Source organism: Strix aluco, chromosome Z (genome assembly GCF_031877795.1).
Source record: "Strix aluco isolate bStrAlu1 chromosome Z, bStrAlu1.hap1, whole genome shotgun sequence".
In the NCBI taxonomy this organism is placed as follows: domain Eukaryota; kingdom Metazoa; phylum Chordata; class Aves; order Strigiformes; family Strigidae; genus Strix; species Strix aluco.
Window position 1 is genome coordinate 32,066,152 of NC_133971.1, and position 27,597 is coordinate 32,093,748.

A 27,597-nucleotide genomic window follows, 5' to 3' on the forward strand; every position below is an offset into this window, starting at 1 on the left:
TATGCATATCATTATGCATGACTTTTAAAACAGGATCTGATGCTAGTGTTTGAAGAAACACTGAGCTATTTGAGTAAGAAATATGCAGCAGAGCCACATATACCTTACCAGAAATCAATTAGATAATATGTACATAGTATTGTTAGTTGTCTCCAACAGTAATCCCAGGACTGTTAATAAAAATATAGAAATAAATCTTTTATTTTTCTTTTTTTGAATAAAAATCCAACTTCAGAGAAAAATAAAAGAAACCTCCTTGTCACCCTACATTTATTGGGATATAAGGATAAGAAAAAAAAAAAAGAAAAATACATTTTACAAATTTTTTCCTAAATTCTTTAAAGCTGACTAATCATCTTCAATTCCTACAAACAGGACCCTAGCAGTTAATTCTGCAAAGCAAATAATGCCATGTAATATCACAAGGCAGTAATCTTCATAAAAGCAACCCTGCAAACTGAAGAGTGTAATATTTCATGATGTGTCTCCAAATTCAGTTTCTATTCATCTCCAGGTGACAGAATGAAACATTCAGGTCATTTGACTACTACTATTTACTCCTCTGAGTATTATCTAGACAATAGACTTGGCAGTACATTCATATCCTCATCCCTGAAGGATAGTAGAAAAAAATGGATTTTTTCCTTTACTGTCTTCAAAAACTTCTTGCCGAAGTAAGAATACAATTCAGTTAACGTATATTTGAAATGGAAGAAGACCTCCCTTTTTTTATGTGTTGTACCTTGGGGGGAAAATCTGGCAGCAGCTTAACCTCATCTAAAAAAAACATTTATGCAACTTTTCAACATCACTGTTAAATGGGCAAATTTCTGTGTAAATGCTGATCACACAAAGCTAAGCTACCCAGGGCAGCACTAAAATGTAAATCTAACGCATTCATAAAGCATAGTTTTTTCGATTAGTAATTGATAAAATACCTGTTGTGCATGGGACTCCTGTTTCACTTATTTCTTACTTCTTTTCTTCACTCCAATCTGTCATACCCCGCATACTCACATTAACATTTTATGGTCAAAAATCATAAACACAATATTCAAGTATTATGTGAAAAACGTTGTATTTAACAGCATCAGGACTATAATGATGCCCATTTGAAAAGAACTGTACTTAACTTTCCTGGAGAGAAACATCTCTTTTACAACAACACAGCACTTTCAACTCTATGAATTAAATTAGTTATGTTTAGAAAGAACTTACCACGCAAAACAGTGAGTCTCGTGGACACACTTATTTCACCAACACTATTGGAAGCCACACATTCATAAATAGCTTCATCTCGTGGTGTGCGCAGTGGTTGTATTCTGAGAACTGATCCAGATCCATCATCAAACTCTATTACCTATAGAAGGAAACAAAAGCTGTCACAGATGTTGTTAAAAATGCCTATACCTCAGTTAATAATCTGTTCACGAAGAGTGAGTGACCTGTTCATATTCGTGTCATGAAAGCCAGGTTCGCTTTTCAAATACATGTACCAGGACAAATTCCACACAGATGGAAAAACGTTTAAGTGGCAATGTCTTGTAACATACATTGCTGCTCAGTGGGTATACTATAGCCGCTCTAAGATAAGACAGGACGGAAAAACAAACAACAAAACCCCCCTAGCTAACAAAGGCTGCAAGAAAGAATTCTGTCACTTAACGCTCTTTTATCCTGAAGTTCACAACCACTCTCTCTCCATTCTCTTAGCTTAAGTACTCTGCCTTCAAATGCCAGTTACATTCATTTTAATTACTGCAGGCTATATTCCCACTCTATTCAGAGTGAAGTTCACTCATTCATTTAGCTCCAAAACGAAAAAGGGTCAGCAATTTCTGAACAAGATAGGACTCAGTTTAGTTATGCATTTAACCCACAGAACTTAAGTAAATTTATCCAACAATGTATTAGAAAACATGTAACCAGTTAAGAGACTAAATAATAAAGTTAAAATTTAAAGTTTACTTTTTAAATTACAACATTTACACAAGAAATATCAATTTTCATATAAGAAATAATTCATTGAATTGCTCTTAGTTCCTTGTTCTGCAGTCAGAATCACATCAGATACTGGTGACTACTGTAGCACTCCAGGCACTGGAAAAGTCTTCCTAATAATTAATTGATAACATTAATCTATTTAAACTACTTTTTAAGAAAATTATTTGTCAATAATATGTTAGCACTACCATCAGATAAATGGCACTTATCAAGAACGTACAGCCAAAAAAATTAGTTTATTTTTTACAAAATAATTAATATTTGACCATTATCTTCCCATTTTCATTGTAGGAATTGCTCAGTTTCTTCTTAACAGTGGGAGAGCTCTAAGTGGTAATAAGATAGAAACGTGTTTTCCTCTGAGAAGAAATTGGTTTGATAGCTCATAGGCTGTATTACTTTTCCTTGTTCTTTACATAAAGCCACTGCCCTAAACAAACCTAGATAAGACAAAATCTCCATCTGATCTTAGCACAAACAAAAGAATAACTAGAATTCTTGGTAAATTGATATTTATAAGGTAAAGAAAACTTTCAAAATTTTAAAAGCAGACAGACTAAATTTTGTAGATAAAAAAATGAAAGCATGGGATCCAAATAATCACAGTTGTTACACTTTCAAAGAATAATTGTTATTGTTTAAATCTGAATGATGAATAATCCTAGCTGGACGGCCAATAAAAACAATTGCTGCAGACTGGGTTGGGCAAATATTGCAGAGATTAAGTTTCAAGTCTGGTGTCTCCAAAATATGTATCATAAAATGGATTTACTTCTCCTGTGATGAGTTCTCCCCTTTCTTGCATATCATATTGCATAACTAAAGATAGTTAATTCCTCCTACTCCCTCATCTACTGAATGAGATTTTTTTTTAAAGACATGGAATTTTGAATAAAACCAGCCTCATGCCACAGGGTAGAATAATGCAATTTTTTAAACTTGTTTTTTTCCCCTTCTCTGTTTCCAAGTTCCTCTGAGAGACTTCTTAGTAACTTAAAGCAGATTTCTCGAATTCATATTACTTGAATTTATTTGAAGTAAGAGGAGAAAAAAGGATCCTCCTGTATCACGCTTATTCATAGTATATACTTCCAACATAAATAAAAGATGAAAGATTAAGAGTGAAGTCTCACAAGGTCTCACTGTAGCCTTTAATTTCAGAAACAACGGATAGCTCTTACCATTATTCTGACTCTAAAAATTAGCCAGTGAGCAAGAACATTCCACATTTAATGATAAGAATCTTCAAATATATGAAGAGGCCACTGTCAAGAGAGAGGGAAAACACTATTTGTTCCCCTCTTGCTAGATAAGACAATCTGTATGTACATCAAGTTCCAGCAAAAAAGTTCAGGTTCCACATGAGAACAAAAAAAAATCATCACAAGGTTCATGAAACACTCTGGGAGGCTGTCCAAGTTTATTGAAGGGGAAAAAAAAAAAAAAACAAAAAAAACCCAAAAAACTAATCCCCAGCATCCCTGGGAAAGCATGGGGATTAGATGGCTCACTGAAGTCCTTTCCAGCTGTGTTTACTAGACTTCTATGAAGACAGGTGGCCAGCTAAAACATTTTCATGTCTTCTATTACTAAGTAATCAAACTCAGAGAAATATACAAAATATTAATGTGAAAGAAGAGGAAAAGAACCCAACTAATTATTCTCTTATTGTTTCAGGTGACAATCTCAGAATATGTTTCTTGTTTCCCAAATGTTTTATGTGTCTTTTCTGAATCTTATTTCTACTGTTCTGTTCTTATTTAGATTCTACGACATGAATTAATGGCCTTACTTTGGACAGGAAGGAAAGCTGCTTAAATACTGATGTGCTCTGCACACTTTATAACTACTCTGCTCAGTGGTTATAATAAAAAATATGAAATACTTGGTAAGTATTTTCTATTTCTTTGAATTACATTCCATCTTACTTGGCTATACAGTCCACTAAAGGCATTTTTAAAACATTTTAAATTAATTCCTTATATTCCACTCAATATTTTTTATGGAAATAAAACTGGTTTATTTTTGCTTATTCTCCCTAAAAACAGCTACACAGAAAACAATATATGAAGCAAATAAACCATGATGTATTGCAAAATAAAACTGAATCAACCCAGTAAACATGTACATGCCCAATTTTCCACTGTTTAGAACTCTCCTTGAGTGAAAATTTTGTGACCAGAAGGGGATAAATTGTGTAGAGATTATGATAAAATTTCTATGTTAATTCCTCTAGCCAATTACAGCTCTGCCTGCATATGTTCTGCAAAGTGCAAACAGTTCTTGGTGCTAGGAGTTCACATTTAAATTCATGCTTTTATTTCTTACATTGTAGTAAATATACAAGCAAATAATTATATTGATTAATTAACAAATTCCAATACCTTTAAATATTTTTTGAACAAAAAGGAATTTAAAAAAATTAGTTTATACAAGAAATGCAATTCTTTTCTGCTAATGTAAATATAACCTGGAAGCAAGGGCAAGCAATATTCCCAAATATTACTACAATTAACACAGAAGACTTCAATATTTAGTCAGCTTTTAATAAGTGTATCTTAGATCATTAACACATAAAATACATGTCATGACTGTTTTGTATACAAATTATTCATCTTCCAAACAGTTGATTTCTTAATGCAGAAGTCTCTTTTTTAACATTCAAAATAGTGAAGAGACATGGTGAAAATTATACACTCTTAGTGCCACTTTTGGTATCCATTCTACAAGCCTTCTCCCATTTTTTGAGTTTTTTCTTCATGTTAAAGGCCAATCCATATTTGACATTAATTGTTCCTGCCATTAAAAGAGGTAGTATTTGTTGTCTTAGTTCCCCCAAACAACCAGTATCCTTTGAACAGATTATCTTCACTGTTTCCTTTAACTGAAGGTTGTAGAGAGAGAGAGGAAACAGCTTTCTCTAAAGCATTTTCCTAGGTTATTGTAAGAAAAGAATCAAAAGCAAACAAGTTTTACATTTCCTCTTCAGCAGCAGGAACTACAATGTCCCTTTCATCTCTCTCTGCAACAGTGGTAAGCAAATGTGGCAGCAGAAGCAATAGCAGCCTAGGTCTGTTCAATGCACACTGTCACAAAAGGAGGTGGCTTGCTCTCTGGAGACAGCAATCACTGTTCAAATAATTTTCCCCCATCTCCTTCACAGAAAAGATAGCAGGCTGAACAGAAGCACGTCCAGGCCCCCCAGTTAGATCATGTTAGTTTAGAAAACAGCAGTAGCAGTATTCTCTTTAACAGCGCTATACATAACCAATTTGCAAAAATAAAAACTTCAAGAGACTGCTTCCACTAAATTATCCCCAATAGTCATAGCTATTTTGCTTAATCACTGATAATAAAGCACATATTGGGATCAGAAGCGAGGTCGAAATTAATGTTTTGCAGAGGAACAGAACAATGGACCTAATACCTCAAATCTCTGATTGCTGACTTTCTTTCCCTTTTTGTTCCAGACAATTTTAGGTCTTGGATCTCCTGTGGCTTGACAGATGAACGAGGCAACTCCTCCAGAAACCCCCGTCTGGTCAACAGGAGTTCTTGTAAACTTCGGTGGTGCTGAAACAAATAAAAAAATAACAAAATTAATCTAAGTAGTAAACATAAAAAAATAACCCATGTCAATAGTTCAAAATGAAGAAAGAAGGAAATGTTTGTTTCTCCAGTGACAATATTCACCTGCAAGAGAATGCATTAAAAAAATAACTAAAAGGTCAGGAAAGTACTTACAGATTTTATTAGTGAAATTCATAGTAAAATGGAAATCTGATAGCATCAGAATAGCAAGATTACACATTATATTTTATCACCATTTTAAGTACAAAATCCAATTTGTCTTCTGTTGCAAAATGAGCTCATCAATCAGCTGGAATAAGATCATGACTCATGACTTGGCATTATGATCACAGGATGTCATGAAAACAGGATTCCCACCTTTGAGCCATTAAAATCAGTGACATTTAGGAGAAAGCATCTGTAAATTTGCAGTGGTGGAGGTAAATGACTATGTATTAAGAGTCCACACAAAAAGGATTACAACACAAGAGAGATTTTTGCTTGGGGATAGTTTCACATATAGCTCCTGTCCACTCCCAAACTATTCTACTCTGTCGGAAAGAAGTGAAAAAAGATCCAACTATTGCAACAACGGGAGAGGCGTAAGAAAAGGGAGAAATAATTTTTAAAAATCCATTTGTTTTAATTAATTATTCTCTTTCCTTCTACTTCTGCTATAACATAATTAAAATTAATTTATCAGCCTTATGGTGAAACAAAACTTTAAAACTTACACCAACACAAGACATGACTTCCAAAGATTTCATATAAAAATCTATGATTATGTGTTAAACACAGTACAGAAATGTTGAAAAGTTCCTATAAATATTCACACGTTCTCTTTCTTAACTGAGAAATTTTTAGAGATCCAATACACTTTAAGATGCTTATTTGAATGATATGAATACTTATGGCTAATAAATAATTAAAAAATCCAGGTCTTTGCTATATAGTATTTCTCAGTTTTAAGTTGTTATATTTAGTCGCTCTGTAACAGCTGTTGCAATTCATTTTTGGTCTTATCTTCAAGTTTCAGCAGTCAGCTCCTTTCTGCTCTCAACGTTTTTGCTCTTCACTTTCCTCTCTTAGTTCTGACAGTTACATACCTGTACTGTACTAGTTTTCATTTCTAAGTTGCTGCTCTTCACTTCTCATGTCTAACCCTTTATCCTGCTGAACTGGTCTTCCAAAAGACCATACTTCTTGTCAGCATGTTTATTTAAATGTCAGAAACCAAGCAGATTACAAGCATGCATGTATGTAACCCTGGAAGAAATCCCAAAATAATTTAAAATGCCAAGAAAATATGATGTGGTCATTATTATAAAACAAGATCAGTATGTTATGTTATCTTGCTACATTAAATATGAGAGTATGCAGATTGTCCTAAGTTTATGAAATTAAATGAGTCTTTTATACCCCACCCCTAATTTGTAACATACCACTAAGAAAGATAATTTTCAAAAAATGCAGTAAAAATATAATGTTCCTGAAAAACTGCATTCTTTTTTCTTTAATAAAGATGTTAGGCAAAATTATTATTGCTCAACTTTTCAGAATGCTCAAGGGTCCTTGAACTATCTCCTGTGCTAATTTTCGCTGGTGAACATGTACCTGAAACCAAATGCAACAGCAAATCTGATCACAGCAAAATAGTGTTACACTACTGCCATAGGGAACTTATGAAAGAACTTCTCTGATGCCAAGAACTGCCAAAGCCATGGCAAATAAACACACTTACAGCAAGGAAACTAAAAATCGTTTCCCAAGACACAGACTTTATGCCTGGATCATAGAAAAGATGCAAATATATTCCGATGAAGAGCATCTGGGTTTCACCAAAACTACTAGCTTTGAATCCTTTTCTATGCATGTATTAACTCAGCACTAAAATATGTAAAGAGACACGACTAACTGATATGCTGATATTCTGTGGCACAAATTGTGATTATGTGCCACCAAGTGAAAAATGATGCACTGCCACTCTGTTTTTATTCTTTTTGACATTTTGTGAATTCAGTGTTGAAGCCCAAACCAACAAAAGAAAAACACTGTGTGGGCAAGTCCATCAGCACAGAGTAACTATGTATAGTAGCTTATACACAGCTTTTAAATTCTAAATTTACGTCTCACTCATACATTCAGTGACTGCCCAACTGATAATTTCAACATCAATAAAGTTAACTTACTTTCTTGAGAAAAGGTCTGTTTTAGAAAATTTGCCAGTTTTGCCATGCATTACAAGGGTCAAAGAGGGAAAGCAACTGAAGTGCCATGCTGTACATTCATTCCTGCAACACTTCACTTAACTATCTTGAGACCAGGAGAACTGCAGATATTTAAACAACAAAACAAAAGCAAGAAAAAATTACAAGCAAAGACTGTGTTGAACTATGATAAATTAGCTCTGAAAAAACCCTCCAAACTATTAATTATGTCAGTAACCAGCTGGAGTGCATGGAGGTCTGCCTGGGGATGGATGAGGAGGTGACTAAAAGCTTATGGGTCAGGATTAAAGGGAGGGCAGGGACAGGTGACGTTATAGTGGGGGTCTGCTACAGGCCACCTGACCAGGAAGACTGAGTGGATGAAGCCCTCTGTAGACGGATAGAAGCAGCCTCATGGGGAACTTCAACCACCCTGATATCTGTTGGAGGGACAACACAGCAGGGCACAAGCGATACATGAGATTCCTGGAATGCATTGATTGTAACTTCCTTCTCCAAGCGATAGAGGAGCCAACGATAAGAGGTGCTCTGCTGCACCTTGTTCTCACCAACAAGGAGGAGACTGTGAAGCTCAAGGGCAGCCTTGGCTGCAGTGATCATGAAATGGTGGAGTTCAAGATCCTTAGGGCAAAGAGGAGGGTGCACAGCAAGCTCACTACCCTGGACTTCAGGAAAGCAGACTCTGGCCTCTTCAAGGATCTACTTGGTAGAGCAGCATGGGATAAAGCCCTGGAGGCAACAGGGACCCAAGAAAGCTCATTAATATTCAAGGATCACCTCCTCCAAGCTCAGAAGCAATGAATCCTGACAAAGAGGAAGCAGGTAAAAATGTCAGGAGGCTGCATGGATGAACAAGGAGCTCCTGGACAATCTCACACATAAAAAGGAAGACTACAGAGGGTGGAAGCAATGACAGATAACATGAGAGGAATGTAGAAAAACTATCTGAGCACTCAGGAATCAAGTCAGGAAGTCCAAAGCCATGACAGAATTAAATCCGGCCAGGGACGTCAAGGGCAACAAAAAAACCTATTACAGGTATGCTGGTGATAAAAGTAAGACTAGGGAAAATGTGGGTGCTCTCTGGAAGGAAAAGGTAGCCTTAGTCACCCAGGATACGGAGAAGGCTGAGGTACTCACTGTCATTTTTGCCTCAGTTTTCACCAGCAAAGGCTCCAGCCACACTGCCCAAGTTGCAGAAGACAAAGGCAGGGACTGGGAGAAGAACTGCCCACTGTGGGGGAAGATCAGATTTAACAGAATCACAGAATCATCAATGTTGGAAAACACTTTGAAGATCACCTGTCCAACCATTAACCTAACACTGACAGTTCCCAACTACAGTATATCCCTCAGCGCTATGTCAACCCACCTCTTAAACACCTTCAGGGATGGAGACTCCACCACATCCCTGGGCAGCCCATTCCAATGCCTAACAACCTCTTCTGGAAAGAAATGCTTCCCAATATCCAGTCTAAACCTTCCCTGATGCAAATTGAGGCCATTATCTCTTGTCCTATCCCTTGTTGCTTGGTTAAAGAAACTCATCCCCAGCTCTCTGCAACCTCCTTTCAGGTAGTTGTAGAGGGCGATGAGGTCTCCCCTCAGCCTCCTCTTCTCCAGACTAAACAACCCCAGTTCCCTCAGCCGCTCCTCGTAAGACCTGTGCTCCAGACCCTTCACCAGCTTTGTTGCCCTTCTCTGGACACACTCGAGTAATTCAATGTCCTTTTTGTAGTGAGGGGCCCAAAACTGAACACAGGAATCGAGGTGTGGCCTCACCAGTGCCGAGTACAGGGGTAAGATCACTTCCCTGTCCCTGCTGGCCACGCTATTGCTGATGCAAGCCAGGAGACCGTTGGCCTTCTTGGCCACCTGGGCACACTGCTGGCTCATTTTCAGCCGGCTGTCAATCAACACCCCCAGGTCCATCTCTGACTGGCAGCTCTCCAGCCACTCCTCCCCAAGCCTGTAGCGCTGCTGGGGGTTGTTGTGGCCCAAGTGCAGCACCCAGAATTTGGCCTTATTGAAACTCCTACAGTTGGCCTTAGCCCATCGCTCCAGCCTGTCCAGGTCTCTCTGCAGAGCCTCCCTACCCTCAAGCCGATCAACACTCTCACCCAACTTGGTGTCATCTGCAAACTTACTGAGGGTGCATACAATCCCCTCGTCTAGACCATCAATAAAGATGTTAAACAGGAGTGGCCCCAAAACCGAGCCCTGGGGGACACCACTCATGACCGGCCACCAACTGGATTTAACTCCATTCACCACCACTCTTTGGGCCCAGTCAGCCAACCAGTTTTTTACCCAGTAAAGCGTGTGCCCATCCAAGCCTCGAGCAGCCAGTTTCACCAGGAGAACGCTGTGGGAAACGGTGTCAAAGGCCTTACTGAAGTCAGGGTAGACAACAGTCACAGCCTTTCCCTCATCCAATGAGCAGGTCGCCCTGTCATAGAAGGAGATGAGGTTTGTCAAGCAGGACCTGCCTTTCATAAACCCATGCTGACTGGGCCTGATCATCTGGTTGTCCTGCATGTGTTGTGTGATGGTACTCAGGATGAGCTGCTCCATCAGCTTCCCAGGCACTGAAGTCAAGCTGACAGGCCTGTAATTTCCCAGATCATCCTTCCGACCCTTCTTATAGATGGGCATTTCATTGGCCAATTTGCAATCTGTCGGGACCTCCCCGGTCAGCCAGGACTGCTGGTAAATGATGGAAAGCGGCTTGGCAAGCACCCCAGCCAGCTCCTTCAGCACCCTTGGGTGTATTCCATCAGGTCCCATAGACTTGTGTATGTCTATGTGATGCAGTAGGTCACTGACTGTCTCCTCCTGGATTGTGGGGGGGTCATTTTCCCAGTCTCTGTCTTCTGGCTGAGGAGGCTGGATTCCCTCAATACAACTAGTCTTGTTATTAAAGACTGAGGCAAAGAGCCATTAAGGACCTCATCCTTTTCCTCATCACTCGCTGGCGTGTTTCCTCCTGTGTCTAGCAGGGAATGGAGGCTCTTCCTGGTCTTTCTTTTGCTGCTCACATACTTACAGAAACATTTCTTGTTCTTGATTGCTGAAGCCAGAGTAATTTCCAGCTGGTCTTTAGACCTCCTGATTTCCGCCCTGCACATCCTCACAGCCTCTTTGTAATCACTGTGAATGGCTAGCCCCTTCTTCCAAAAGCCGTATAATCTCCTTTTCTCCCTGAGTTGCAGCCAAAGCTCCCTGTTCAGTCAGGGTGGTCTTCTCTGCTGCTGGCTTGTCTTACAGCACCTGGGGACAGGCTGCTCCTGTGCCATTAAGACTTCCTTCATAAAGAGTGCCTAGCCTTCCTGAAGGGACCATCTCCCAAGGGATTCTGTCAAGTAGCTGCCTAAACAAGACAAAGTCAGGTCCTTGGAAGTCCAGGATGTCAGTTCTGTTGCCCCATCTCCTGGCCTCTCTAAGAATAGAGCGCTCTATTATTCATGATCGCTGTGCCCTAGTCATCCTCCAACCGCCACATCATCCATGAGTCCTTCTCCTTTCACAAAGAGGAGGTCCAGCAGGGCACCTTCTCTGGTCAGTTGATTTGAGACCATCTAAGGAACCTGGAGGCGCACAAGTTCATGGGATCTGAGGAGAACTGTGGGTTCTGAGGGAACTGGTGGATGAAGTGGCTAAGCCACTATACCTCATATTTGAGAAATTGTGGCAGTTCCCGTTGACTGGAAAGATGGGGAGGGACTCTTTATCAGGGAGGGTAGTGATAGAATGAGGGGCAATGGTTTTAAACTGAAAGAGATTAGATATGAAGAAGAGATTCTTCCCTGTGAGGGTGGTGAGACACTGGAACAGGTTGCCCAGAGAAGTTGTGGCTGCCCCCTCCCTGGAAATGTTCAAGGCCAGGTTGGATGGGGTTTTGAGCAACCTGGTCTAGTGGAAGGTGTCCCTGCCCATGGCAGGAGGCCTGGAACTAGATGATCTTTAAGGTCCCTTCCAACCCAAACCATCCTGTGATTCTATGATTCTAACCAACCAACAGAAAACCCCCACCATATTCCACTATTAGGTTTTATGTTACTGCCAGTCACCATGATATCTACGGTTGACATGCTTTTACTAATATTCAATATATTGTATTAATGACAACAATAATAATAAAAAAACAAAACAAAACAAACAAGATAAATAAAGGTGAACCCTTCCCACCTTATCAGACACTCAGAAATTCTCCATTAGTGCTGTTCAGGTAAAAATTTTACACCAAACCTAATTGTTGTTAGATGTAGAACTAGTTTTCTGACAATTTCTTCATCTAGGACAGCGCCAAACCTGGTAAAGGACTATAAGTGCTATGACTCCTTATGAAAATTGCTTACCAGCTTCTACAGAGCTGTATCTACATAGTGGAGTTACAGAAATAGGGCTGAATACCCAACATGGCTTTGGTAGCTACCTGAAGAAGAACAGTATTTTTGCAGTCCTACATGAAGTTTTGCTGGACCAATGATTAGTAAAGCTATTGTTTGTTAATTAACAACACTTGCTACAAAGTATTAGAGGCAAAAGACAAATGCATTTGTTATATAATGATGCAATTCCCTATTTGTAGACATTTTCCAAGAAAAACAAGGTTTTAAGTTTGTGTATAAAGATGACATTATTGTATATGAAGACTGATATCATCTATTTCAAGAAAAAAGTTTCACATTCTAGTATAAAAGGGAACTGGGATGATATTTGTGTTTCACTTAGACGGTAATCTAGCAGAAAGAATAAGGTATGTGGCTGGTCAAAGTTTCCTTTTGCATAAGTAATTCCTGTAAAAAAACATTGCCACAACTCTTCTCCAGTGCCTAATCTTGAAAGTAAGACAGTTATCTTTGAGGTATCATATGATATCAGAGACGGTGAATTATTATTAGAACACAGACAGTTTTATCTGAAACAGGAAACTTATAGCAGTCCCGTAACTTCAGACATTTTAATGCATATAATGGTCATTTTCAGCAGTTCAACTTTACATTCACAAAACTAAATTTAATTTGGCAAACCAGTTAAATTCTCCACTTCAGGCTCAGCAGCTGCACCAGAAGGATAATAATGTCTGCATGTTTAATAGGTGTTGTGAGGGTAAACTCATTTATGGTCAATAGATGCTCAGACTATGGTGAAAGTAGCCAGTCAGCCATGGAGAAAGATAGGTATTCTGCAATCCATCTTTTCATTATTCAATAAACATGTTCATCTTGTTACATATAAAGTGACCATCATCAGTGTAAGGGTATGTGAAATCATAACTCAACAGAACCAAAAAAGTAAAGTAGTATTTGTTGCCTTTATCTTTCTAAATGTTCTTAATTAAAGTTTTACACAAATTATCTCCACAATTGATGTTGTCAGTTTCTTAACATTAATTCTGACTTAAGCTGCTAGGCACTCTGATAGCAAACATGATTACACCACACACACACAGTTGTGCTTATTAACATGAGGGCATTTTTGATTGAGAACTGACAACTATTTTCAATCTCCCTTAACAAAAGCAGTGCAAAGTCCAACAAAAACACTCTGCAGCACACTTCATTAAGCACAGCAACAATCTATATGGGAACCTTCCAGTGCAATTAAATCTGCCAAAAAAAATCAGTTGTAATAGGTTACCAACTATGATATCACAGCCTTTCACCACTTTTGAAACTCTACTTGGTCACATTTCAATAAAACTGCAACTAAAATAACAGAAGTGCAATTAAAATAACAGAAGTATAATTCAGTTAAAATCAGCACCTCCTATTTCTGGACTTGAACTCTTGTGGGCATCATCAAATAACACAAGTTTTGTTTGCTTCATCTTGTTTATCTACCAGTGCCTACTCAAGTATTTGTGCTGACACTGAATGTTGATACTTTGTCAAGGGAAAAATTTTACAGCAGAAGATTTCTGTAACTTGGATTTATGGAGAGTACCACAAGCTTTGTCACCAAAGGCCTGAGGGTTACCACCCTCTGCTGCTTGTTACACACTTTTTGCTGGGACTCCCTAAAAGCTCGAATGGCAACGACTGAGCTACTGCAAATTACACTCTAATACAGGAAGGAAAACTGAATTTATTGGTACCTCATCTTAAATATACTGAGCTTTAATTTGTTTGTTTTAAGGAGTTTAAATCCTTAGAAGTTAGGCTGCTGCTTCAACAAGCAGTCAAACTGTCCCCCAAGGGGGCACAGGAACTTCTGAAATAGAGATAGTTTACAATTATCCAGAAAGCTGTCCTTTTTTGCATATCAAAGCTCCATAAAATATATTTATAACATGACACTAAAAGAAGTCACTTGGATTGGAATGTTTCCATAACTTTGCACAAGCATAAGACATCTCTTTCTTCTCTTTTGCACTTCCACATTGTCTTTTCTAAGTTTAAGAATAGTTGTGAAGTAGTGAACGGAATTAAGTAATTCACATTTCATCATGTTATGGAATTATGTGTTTTAACTTTGCTTTTCTATACTCTGCGCTGTGCTTTGAAGATTTGTAATATTTTTCCTCTGCACTGAAATAAAATGTCTGACAAAATGATTTTGAAATTAGTAGTTCACCCCCCTTCTTTCCACAGCTACTGAGACCTATTCTTTTGTAGAGACATTTTTATGGACATAAGTCCTCTAATTAAGAGATGAATATGAAATTAAGACCTTCTTTAAAGGTAAAGTGAGAGCTAATGTCTACAGCCAGGTACAGCAAGCTCAGCATGCAGACCTACTATGGACAAATATATAGACAATTAAGACCTTAATGTATTTCTGTTTCTAGAACCTCTATTTGGGGTGTATGGAAGTTCCTAGTATACCATAATTCAGCTTATGATTAATCTTTATCATATGCTTGAAATAGGAAAAAGTTTCTGAAATCAGAATAAAAATTTCCAAAAATCATATTCTATCATATCCTCTGTCAGCCATTCATAGCAAGTGTGACTAAAGTAACAAAGACATCAGAAAAAAATGAAAAATGCTAAGATGCTTCTTTCAAAAGCCCCATTTACTTGTAAATTAACGTATACTGAGACTCCTGAAAAATTACAGTAACTTTTTGGTTGTAAAGACTTGGTTTGTAGCAATATAAGCTGGAAGATGATACAGTCACTACTGTTCCCATGGAACTTTTTTATGTGACACTCAGAAATGCAAGTTGAGCGCAGAGTAAACAATGTGGTTTGGCAGGTGCCCGTGAACTTCGGGATACTCCACACACACTATCACAAGAATCACTGTCACTTCATGTAGAGCCCCTATTTATTACTGGTCTGGTGACATCAAGTTTCAGTGGGGTATGTGACTGGACTCATTCCTAGTTATAAATTCTGAAGACATTATTCCCATGTCAAATAATGCACCCATAAAACTCCTACATGGGGTGAAAAAGAAAACAAAAAATTAAAAAAAATTACTCTTTATTCACCCCATATCCCACTTTGCAGTATTCATTGCATCCCACTGACTTATCAGGAGCTGCTATATATTCTAAGTCAACAGGCCGCAAAATGGTTGACATTCAATAACGGTGAAGGCTCCTGTCCTGGTAAAAATGAACAAATAGGCAAACGTTGCATGTATTCTCAGCCTGATGCTGTGTAGATATGTTACAAATTACATCAATTATTTTTCATTTCACAATTCCTCTAGGAGTTAATATACTATAAAAACTATTTTATATATATGTAATATTTAATAGAAAAGCTTTTTGTGCTCATTAAGAAGAATTTTCAAAGCATACTCATTTACAGCATTCTCTGCTAATTTACTCATTAATCATAATTTATGACATCCGTTAGACTGATCATTGGTATAAGCAATTGTTTTGTCTTAATTCTAACCTGCACTTACAGTGGACCTGTAAATTGGCTATGTAAGAAAGTTAATTAGCTTCTTATTTCTATAAGGATGAGTGACAATTTGTATTCATTAAATCTGCATAAAGAAATCCCAAAGTTACCAACTCATACGTTCTTAAAGGCACTTGTCTGTCAGTCACAAGCTGGTGAAATTTTTCTGCCTCTCACCATAATCATCTTAAAACTACATCATCCTTACATTCTTCAGCAAGAAAAATAGCAACAATGCAATCTTCACATGACATCATACTCTGAACAGCTGAATAGTTTTATTAGCCTGAGCATGAAAATTACCTGTTTTTCATCTTTGAACTACTAATGCAATCTACCTACGCCAACTAATTCCAGCTGAAGACCTTAATCCATTTGGTTCACAAAAGTTATTTGCAGGTACAGACACAGGTTTCACAAAATCCTGGGTGAAGGAAACTAAGCTATTTCACTTTACAGGTGTCACAACATCTTCTTGAAAACACACCCCTACAACAATGCTCATAAAATATTTATAATACAATCAAAACATTTATCTCCACACCTCCTTTCTGCTACTTGTATTCTAAAAACAAAAGCACACAGAAGAAACAATTACATCAAAAAATGTCCGGTTTTTTGAGTGGAGTTGTTGGGATTTTTTCCGATTTATTGGTCATCTCCAGTTTCCCAGCCTTCAATCAGCCAGCATATACCCATGCTACAAATTTAGAAAGCAGTTCAAAAAAAGATTATCACTTTCTGATTTCTCAAGGAAAACATTAAAAGTCAAGTCTCTCTTTATGTTTCCAAATTCTCTGCAATGCACAGTGTCAGGTTACTAGGCTGACCACTGGGTTTATTCTTCCCTGAAATATAAAATCAAAAGACATACATACAAGTAAGGCCTTACAGGTAGAATAGGTAGGTTACATTTACTAATGTTAAAATAGCACATTCCTAATATGTACCTCTAGACTGTGCAAAACCTTGCTACCAGCTCATTTCATTGTGGATTATGCAAGCTTTTTTAGAGACAGACATTATCTGAGCCCTAGAGACATGGGAGGAATACAAACCAACACAGACAGCAGCAGACATTTATTTGCCAACTAACATCATCCCCCCCCCCCCCCACTTGCATACTCATTTACAATTTATGGTAACTGGGAGAAAGAAAAAGGCTTTCAAAAATAAGAACCTATGTGAAAAACCTGTAAAAAAGCCTTTTATTAACAATATAGACCAATACATTTATATCCTAAGTAGGACAAAGCCCAAGAATTTATTGTTGTGCTTTTTCTATTAAAACTATTGCTGGCAATCTGATAACAATTAAATTGGTTTCATGACAAATTATTCAGACATTTACTGTAAAACTGAGACCAGCCATTAACTACTGCCCTGGCAGAGTGCTATTTTGCTAAGTCTAACAGGAAGCTAGGGTTGATGGGCCATTGGAGTCAGCCTCCCTGATGATCAGAACAGAGAAGGCTCCTGAAGACAGACCTACTCCCACCCAGGTCTCCTCTTGCCTTCAACCCCCAAGTTGGATATGCAGCTTTACCTGCAGTACTACACATGCATTACCTCACTACAAACTTTAACCTTCTTTTAAATATCACTACAGAAATGAAACAGTTTTACACATTTGTTTCTAATCTCCCCTTATTTACTCCAGTGTCTCTTCAGTTGTTTCTACACAAGAATTCTGGTTTATGCTAGTTTAAGAAAAGAGAATCAGGATGCTTGAATCTAGTATTTGATTCACCTGAACACTGGAAGATGTAGGCATAGCATCAAGCACCAACTATGAAGTAAATGCACAGGAGGGCAAGAATTCTCTTTTTTTTTCCTCCCCCCCCCATGCCTATAGGAATTCAAACACTGTAAATTCAAACACTATAACCCAACTGCACGTTTGCCTTTAAGTTATACAGCAGCACATATGTTCAAATGCACGATACAAACTAAAATAGGTATAAGCTTGTGTGTATACATAGTATTTATCACATACAGTATATGTAAAATCTGGGTGGGACATAATCTACCAGAGTTAGAAAGGGGAACTTGCTAGTTAATCCAGCACTAAGCCTTCTTCCAGCAGCAAATGAAAAGCATAAAGCCTCTTGAATCTAAACGGTTAGTGATGTGCACCACTTCATCCCCCAGAAACATTACATAACCTTGTCATATTCACTAATTTAACGAAAGGAAATGACAATTCAAAGTCCTCTACTGCTTCTTTTTCAAATTTTAATGTCTGCAGACTGCATATGAATTATTTGGTAACTGAGAGCTGACATGCCTTTTCAATGTGCAAAGTAGAAGCAGTGGATCTTAAAATGCTAGGCAAGCTGATCTCTTTCCAAAGGAGTTTTGCTCTAACAGAAAAGGGGGAATAACTAGATCCTACAGGTAAGAGTTTCAGTTAGTGACTGAGAGTACTGTGTTATGACTAGAGAGATGGCCTCTACTGGTGTTTCAGTCTTACTAAAACTCTCAAAATATAGATACCAAAACTAGGAAGAATAACACTGGGGCGCTTTAACAACAGAGTGAAGCTTCTACTCATTATTTATTGAAACATAACAAAAAGCATGCTTGGCCATTTATACACAGAGCAGATTGCTGATTAGCAACTGTGAAAGCAAAATCACCTATTTAATGATAAGACTGGCTCAAAGAGAAAAGAAACCATCAAACTTTATATAATAAATATGGTTCAGTGTTAATCCCTGACAAGAAACCCATATAAGCAAATATGCTTAACTCCCATTCAAGCAGAAGAGAAATTAATAGTATTCTGCCTGGGAACAAACCACATGACTTTCTTTCATCTAAGTATCATCTTTCTTTCCCAACACTGGAGGCAAACTGCCTTGTTACCAATACCCCAACCGGCCAGCACATCAAAGGGGAAAAGCATTCTGTTACAATCTGCTACTATGTTCCGTGAAAGTGACCTAAGATCCTAGTCTTTTGTACAACATGACTATATGGGTGAAATGCCTTAATGTTATCCCCTTACTGTAAAATCATCCCTAGGTCAAGCCAGCTGAAGGAAAAAGAAAAATTTATAAAACTCCAAATACGTATGTTATCAAAGTTTATAAGGAAACGGGTGATAAAAATTTGAAGTTATTCATTCTTTCTACTGCAGTTACCAAAACCAAAACACCTTCCTTCTCCATTCCTGTTTTCAGATAAGGTGAGGAGGCTTAGCTTAGGGACTAAGCCCTAAGCTTGGCCAAATACCTGTCCCCAGCCTTCATCCCCAACAGATGAGGAATATACCCAATCTGTTCCTTGGGTGTATGAACTTTATATTCACCAAACCTGTCTCAAATATAACTGACCTTCAACTTAGTGAGAAGGTGGTTTATATCTTCTCTTTTGAAGCATTCCAGACAGAGTCATGTCCTGTCCTGGTGATAAACACAGGTTTTATACCCCTTTCTTTGTTGGTTTAAACTATTAAACTTGAGACAAATGTGTGTTTACATCTAACCAAATCTTACAGTCCATATGAACATATACAGTTTGGGGCATTAAGGGGTTTAAGATGACTTCTACTTGCAAACCAGCATTAAAAGATGGCATGACTTGACATAAGCGTAATTTATTGAGCTAAACTGATTAGTAAGAAGACTATATCATTAAGCTTGCTATAAAATAAAAAAAATACTATTTAGTAGAGACTCATAAATCATTCTTTCCTTCTTACTACTTCATCACAGAATTTGATAAACACCTCTCTATTAGCTGTAAAATGCTTACCATTTGCCTACAACAATCGATTATATGAAACCTAGATGTCCAGCCAAGTAGAGAGAATATATGTTCCTCTTATCAGCAATGATGTGAGAGCTGTGCAATGCAGTCCAGCTTCAGCTGTACTAAAAGACAGGTTAGTGTGGGCTGTAAGATGATACATTACTGATGCATAAGCAGACATTCATAAACTAGGTCAGAAAACTGTTTATAGGTATTAAAAAAGATTCAGTGACTAAAGGCCCCAGTGGATCATCCCAGTTCCTTCCCTACAAGTCACTTAAGATACATCAGTATGGTAAAACAGTACAAGCTCTGGGATATGGTCATGCAGATATAAAAGCACTGATTAGAATGTATTTACACTGGCAGTATGTTTGATACTGTGTGTTTTCAGTACTAGCTCCTGCTGTGAATATAAGCTCCTACAAGTCCCATTTTGTTGTCAGTAAGGACAATGCACTGCCAATATGCAAAAAATACTACTCCTAAAGTGCAATTTTGTAATTAAAACTGCATCTGCTCTATGAACTTCTACAGGAGCTATATTGCTCTAACTCCTCATCAATAAAGTTATGCCAGAAGAAATTTGAAGTATATTATATATAATACATTCAAGAATGTGAGAACAAAAACCTTATATAAAGGTATGCACAACAATGCTGTAACGAGCTCAAAAATTCAATTAAATAGTAGAAACATAGCCAAAAGAAACATATGACCAAATAAAGGTAAACCTCTAATTACTACAACTCCTTTTTTGTTTTGATTCTGATATGGGACAGCACTTTGTACAATGATTTTCTTCAGTCTATTACCTAAAATCACTGAAGAATACAATTATTTGATACCTTATATGTGGCTGTAGCATTGCACTTGCTTTACAAGAATCTTGCATGGTTATTCATATTACTGAAGTGATTTTAGGATAATTTCCAGTGGTTAAAAATACACCTTTAATAAATACTCTTGGCTCACAGTGCTGTGTCCAGCTTACACCTATCTCATCTATATCTCACCAATGATGTCTTCCATTCTTACCTCTTTAATACAAATATATTCTTCTTTAAAAAAAGGAGATACCAAGAAATGATAACACTACACGGAACTGACATTCAGTCAAGGGCATGCTATTTAAAGTGGGATGTAATGACAAATCCAGGGTGGAAGAGAGTCTTATGTGCAGCCAGATACCATGCTGTAAGAGGAAATCTTACACTAGCATTCTCCAGCTTCTTTTGCCATTGAATACAAAGCTTTTCCTCAATTGAAGAAGCCAGAAATTATTCTGGTTCATTCACACAGGTTATTGGCAGTGTCAAAGTTAAAACCAGTGCCAAGTGATTTTTATTAATATGATGTATACAGATCGTGAAGAGCCTCACTTGTGTTTGGCCTTAGAAGGAATTTCCATCAAATACCACAATTCTGCTTTAGCCTCACTTGAGAAAATCAACTGTGGCCCAGACACAGGGACTCTCATTCCATTTTTAGGCTCCTCTCATGCGACATCCTTGTCTTACACTCTTCTTGCTCAATCCACATCTGTTCTGAGGCAAAGCTAAACAGACCAAACTGGAACCGTCTAGAACAACTCAGGTGTGTGGTCCTGAGAGAGTCAGTGAAGGCAATTCAGAATCGACAAAGTTAATTCACCTGGACTTTACATCATGCCTTATCTGTGGAGTGACTGTACTTTACAGTGAAGGACACTCCATAAATCCAGGCCGTGACTGTACAACTGAAATACCGATATGCTGAGGTGATCTTAGCAGGGTCTAAAATACATTTTCAAGTTAGTGATTTGACACTAAGTACTTGCAATACATGCTATAATTTCATCCAATCTACTGTTTTTAAGGCATACTTGGTGTTTTAGAAGATTACAAAATACAAGCTTGAAAGAGTTTTGTAGAACACAAGGAAGACCTGTTTCTTAAAAAACCTAATTTACATCTGCCCTGTCAGAAAGATTTTCACTCTGAAACTCCATCATAATTGGAAAGCACAATTCATGCCCATCTTTAAACTAAAAGTAAAAATTACTGAAATATAACTACCAATAAAGGATTGCTCTCTTCATTTTTTTTTCACAGGCAAATACATTGTTTCCAATTATTATAAAACTAAAAAGTAGCATCAATCCTCGTCATGCTTCTCAGTTCACATCTAGGTAGTAAAAAAATTCAGAAAATAAATTCACTGAAGTTTGGTCCGAAGAGATAAAACTGGAAGTCAAAAACAGTGAAAGTGACAGTTGGCTACTGGACAGAAGAGAGGGCTGAGAGCCAAAACTTTGTAACTCTTATCCTATCTCTGCTATTTCCTTCTTGTTTAGCTTCAGGCAAATTACTTAACCTCCATGACTCAATTTCCTTACTTCCAGGATTATACTACTTACATACGTCACAAAACATAGTGGGGAGTATTATAGTAGTTACTGTCACTATGTTTACAATTTTGTGTAGGGATTTGTGTTCATCCATTGAATGAGAGGCCTGAAAAATGTTCCAGTTTAAGTCCTCTCTACTTATAACAAGGATAACACCTCTATGAGGGTGAAGGAAAGAAAAACAAACAAACTACACTCAAATCTTCAGAGTGTCAGTGAAAACTGGTAGCTATTTGGCAAAGTTATTAGTCTTTGAAAATTGCAGTCCTCTGCATATCAATATTACAAAATGTTGGTTTAATTAACACTCTTTTCTCCAAGGAAATCAGCTTACATTGCACAAGTGTACTGAATAAGAACTGCTCATTTTCACACAGAGGTATGTACTGAAAGTGGTTATCTTCTATGAAAATATAATAAATTATTTCTGCAAAATATATTGCCCTGCATCATAATTGAAATTCAAAGGTGTATAATTAATATTGTGCATGTCCATTTAAGTAATAAAATTAAACATTTTAATTATGCAGCCATGTTAATTATAATATTCACTCAAAATATGCATTATAGAACAATAAATATGTGTAGATATGTTTACATCTAAGTGATATGCATGTACAAAAATTAGAAATTTAGGAAAACTGTATTTTACACATTAGACTTCAGCAGCCTCTTGAAAGTATACTTTAAAATGGCTGAATGTTTCCTGGAGAGAACTGAGAACCTGGGTTTGCCATCTATGAACTCAAATTTCTAGAGGTCTAAATCTCAATAGCATATTCAAAATGTAGAAAGTATCTAGTGTTTAATCATTGTACTGCATCATCAAAGCAACAATCTGCTCATAGGAATCACCCAAAAGTAAGGTAAAATCTGTATTGTTGGAAAACTTCTTGATTTTTCTCTGATTTTTCCTTCTGGTTATAAGACAACCAGAAATAAATTTATCACAACAAAAGTGAAACTACTGACACAAATTCATATGAGGTTAGACTACTGAAGCTGGTGATACAAAGAATATAGCAGGTCACCAAAGAAACCATGCACTAGCTGGCCTCAAACATCCAAACACAAGAGGAACTGGGTTGTGGAAAGTCAGGAATAAGAAACAACCTGAAAACATGGTTCATTTCATGAAAAAATGCTGAAAAGCAAAAGAGAAGCAGAAATTGCTGGTCAAGCAATGCAGAGAGATAACCCAAACCAAGATGAATTTCAGGTCTATTTAAGTAAAAATGTAAGTAAAAGTAAGATCTTTACATATGAATATATAGCCAGTCACCTAAGTTTATTAAAAAATAAAATGTTTGAGAACTTTGGCTTTAGTACGTATAAAAGTTGCTTGCTCCAAGGGCTGTCTGAAAAGTCGTAATTTACTCTTCGTGTTCCTTAACATGCAATGCATTGTATAGAGCAATAGTAAAACCTCTTGAATGAATTCCTTTATTGTTCATAAATCAAAGAATCAATTACTATGTATATTATTCCTTCACTGAATGCCTTTAGAAAAGCAGCTTCTGGAGGTTCAATAATTTGGCATATCACTGTATCAAAAGCTGGCACACACAACTGGAAACAATTCTAATTAGAATTAGCAATAAATATTTAGAAGTTATACTTTGATGTTTTCACATCTAATGCCAAACCTCTTTCACAAAGTAGACAGCTTTCAAAAAACTCCAGAAAAAATAAAGTCTTTGAAGAGTTTTTTTTTTTTCATTATTCTTAACAGTGCTCTTCACTGTAATAACACAATATAATGCAATATAGAGTACCAAAGCAAAAGGAAAGTGGGAAGAAGAATCAATATAAAATTATTACTGACAGAGATGGAAATCAGCAAAGAAAAGCCCATTGGAGTACTTTTTTTAATGTGTTTGGCCCTAATCCCAGCAACACAGTTAGTGATGAAGAATATATGGTTTAAATTTTTCTAAACAGAGAGTGGTATGGTATGTTCATATGTGTATGTTGACCTTTTGCATCAGATCATAGCATAACATCAGCAGATATGACAGGTCTTTCGCTGTTTGTTTAATTAGCTTACACTGGTATAGAGGAATACATCTGCTGGGCAATGTTAAAAGTATAGTTCTCACTCTTCCCAATACAGGAGCCTGTATTCGTCGAGGAACTCCAGCCTGTGACATTCTACTTGATATCTACTTGATATCAGAAGCTAGAAACATTATGAACTAATCCTGTTTTCTGTTTATTTTGAAAGTTCTGAAAAATTATTTGGTGTACTGACTTCTCTGCTGTTGTCCCGTGCTACTAGGACAAGAGTAGTAGGATGTTCGCAACTGTCCCTTCCTATAGACAAAGAGCTATATGCATGTATATGCAGATGCTAAGAATCAAGAAATATAGTGTATACATGGCCAGTCTGTTCTTAAATTATTTTGTTATAAATATAAAATCAAAGGAAGAAATATAAGGAAAAACAAAATCTGAGGTAGTTTAATTTTAAAAAGAAATGCTTCACTTACCATGATTAAGAACTGCTGTTATTTCAAGGAAATTATCATGCTTTGAGAATAAGATTACAAATTACCAGTCATTTAAAAACAAAAAAAAAGAAAAAAACCCAGAACTTATAATGCCTGACTATATAACTTATCATGGCAAACAAGATGCAAACTAAATAATGCTTTTGCTTCTGAATGCATCAGGCTAACCTATCTCTGTGCCTATTCATAGCACAGAAAAAAAATCCCAAGGCTTCAAAGAGTATTAAAAGCATCCCCTCACCTTTGAGTTTACCCATACTGCAGTCACTCCTGTAATTACAGTTACATACACATGTTCTAATCAGTTTTTAATTTAGGTAAGGCATCTCAGTTAACTGTTAGCCCCAGATCCCTCAGGGAGGTACCAAAGTGGACCTTGCTGAGGGACTGGGACTCACACAGGCAATCAGTCTGCTCTGTCTGCCTAATGGTTAAGGTAGCCACATCACATCTATAAAATCAACCAAGAACAGCAACTTCAGAACTGACAGAAGTATTGACACACTAAACTTTTCACCTTATCATGTCTCACAAAAAATCCTATACCAATCCATACTGCATTACACACACAGAACTCTCTCGATTCTTCCATCCATTACAAAGACATTTTTTGCCTTGTCACTATCAAAATGAGATTTTGTGTATGTGTGTATATCTTTCCATATTGGTAACCTCCAAGTTAAAATTTCTGTAGCACCTGAATGTCAAATTTTTTTCACAATCCACCAGCATGTTTTCTCTTTATACTACGTGGAATTGAATTCCTTATTTGATTCCCATCTTGAGCCTTCCCTGTTCTCCCGGATCTGAGAATCTAAGTCCTTTCTGATGGAAGTCAGGAATTATTTCTTAAGCTTTCTGATCAAGTTCCAGTGAATGTTTCCACCATGCTCTCAATTTCTTTCTTATCTTGTTTACAAGTGATTCCTCTGCACAACAGAAAAGGAGTCTGAAATTAGTCCAATGACTAAAGCATTACTCTGTTAGAGATGGGATGGCTATGACCAAGTAATTTTAATTGCCAAACATTGCAAATACAATAAATATTGGCTCTTGTACTGTGGAGCCAGAGCCAATTGTCTGCATCATTGTTGTTTGAAAATATTCATGCTCTTGCCCACATACTGCTTCACTGTGACCTTTCAGGACTGACTAAATTAACCTCTTTTCTAAAAGAAATAAAATGGCAATGAAAGTCAAGAAGGTGTGCACAGATTCATGTGAATGAACAATGAAAAACAGATACAAAATTCATACAGTTACCTCCAATGTCCAGACATTGACTTCTAGGAGCAGCTGTCTTTCTCCGGTTCAGATGAATGTGTAAAAAGAACGTGACAGAACCGAGTGCTTAAGTGACCGACAGAAAAAGTTGTCATGCAGAGTAGTGAAAGAAATGCTACCTTGGATATTTCATGCAGATTATTAAGCCTGTTATATATGTGTCTTTCTGTTTTTCTAAGAGTGAAGCTATTAAGGTTCTTAGAACACTATGGGCCATAGACTAAGTTATAAATTTGCTGTAGACCACAACAGGTGAAATCCTAGTGCCACAGAAATCGACGGCATTCCTAAATGGGGCCAGCCTTTTGCCCATATTGCTAGATTTTCTATGATTATGAATGACTCCAGTACTAGTACTGCTTTTCAGGACAAACACCTGTAGAACTTTCTAAATATTTCTACAGTTATGCTTACAAAATGAAGGTTGGTCAAGACACAGCACAGTCAACACAAATGCACATTTACATTTATTCCATTTTACAAGTAAAGATTTGGGAAGAAACTTTTTTTTTTTTCTTTTTGAACTGCCATATTGCTATAAAACTTGACTAGAGATGCAACTAGATTTCTGATGAAACAAAATTTCTGTAAAACGTCATTTCTGTTAGGCAATCTTTGAAGACTGGACTCTTTTGAAAATTATTTTATTACATTTCATTAGAAAATCACAATATTATGTTTCATTCAAGAGGTTTTACACATTTGATATGTCTCTAATTATGTAAAATATATTCTCCCTCTCTTGAAAATGAGAAAATATGTATACTATGTGCAGGTAAGTGGTTTTCTTAAATGAGCTGGCTAATTTCTTCACTATTGTAAACTGATCAATACTCAGTAATTTCAGTGACACTGCTCAAATTCACAGAAATTGAAGATTTGGCCCGTTATTTTTAGATTTAGGTTGAGGAGCAAGCAGTACATATACAGCACTGTGATCAGGTATTAATTACATAGCTTCCAACAATAACAGAAGTTTGTAAGCTTACTTCATTATGCACTAAATTAGCCCTGACTACACAGAAGTTGAGTGCATAACTATAATCTGGTTCTGTTCATACCTCACTCCAGCAAAGTCTTACCATAACAAGTAACTGTAACTTAGTCTTATTAGTTAGCTAGCAGCTACCATCACACACACAGAAAAGAGAATACAGAACACACTTCACTGACTGTGAACTAATTGATGTGGGTGACAGGCACTCACACTACACTGTACAAAAAAACTGATAAATGAATAGGAGTCATGGAAGTTCTTACTTTAAGTTTTTACCTAGCTTCCTATGAGACAAAAACAAACCTATATTTCAAATGAACTGATTCATATTGTGCTTAATTTCAGTCTGGCAGATAAAAAGTCAAAAAAGTTAGTTTGTGACAAAAAACTGCTTCAACAGCACTTGAAAATTATTTTCCTAAAATTCAAGACTGGATATTGTTTTTGTTCAGCAACTAAGAGCACAGTATTTCTTTTACTCCAGAAGTGCGGGCATTTCAGCAAGTAGAAAAAAAATCTATTTATCCTAATCTTGCTACATATTTAATTAGTCTTAGTTGCTTAATTAGTCTTAATTACTCTTATTTATAATTAATTTCAAGATCTATATTCACAATGAAACTATTACCAGGAGAAAAATGAGGTCTAAAAATGTTAAATATCAGCATTGTTACTTGAGTTCAACTTTTCTGGATTGTAAGATACAGGAGAGAAGGCAGAACTGGTCTTCAGCAATGAAAGGAAAGGTATCATTACGTTTTTATAAAGTCAGTAAACGTAGCTCTGATCCTAAAGCATAAAAAACTTACACTGAAGTGGAAATTCGCACAGCCTGTAATGAAAGTATTTCTTGTGAAGTGATGCCAAGCACATATCTATGTGTCCTTATATAAGAAATCTGGATATGTATTGAGTGTAATACTTTGTAACATTTCATGCCTTTGTGTTTCAAGATGTTCATAAATATTCAGGCTGCTTTGGCACTGGGCCTTAG

General features: G+C 36.9%; 1 protein-coding gene across 1 annotated transcript in view; it reads right to left on the reverse strand.

Moving 5' to 3' along the window:
* The window catches only part of PTPRD (protein tyrosine phosphatase receptor type D), a 384,170-nt gene that overhangs the window by 208,552 nt on the left and 148,021 nt on the right, over window positions 1–27,597 (reverse strand). The window contains exons 3-4 of the mRNA XM_074812018.1: window positions 5,432–5,577; window positions 1,219–1,360 (exon numbers count right to left, since the gene is read on the reverse strand). Of these exons, the coding sequence (XP_074668119.1) occupies window positions 1,219–1,360; window positions 5,432–5,577 (288 nt within the window). The remainder of the gene's footprint in view (window positions 1–1,218; window positions 1,361–5,431; window positions 5,578–27,597) is intronic.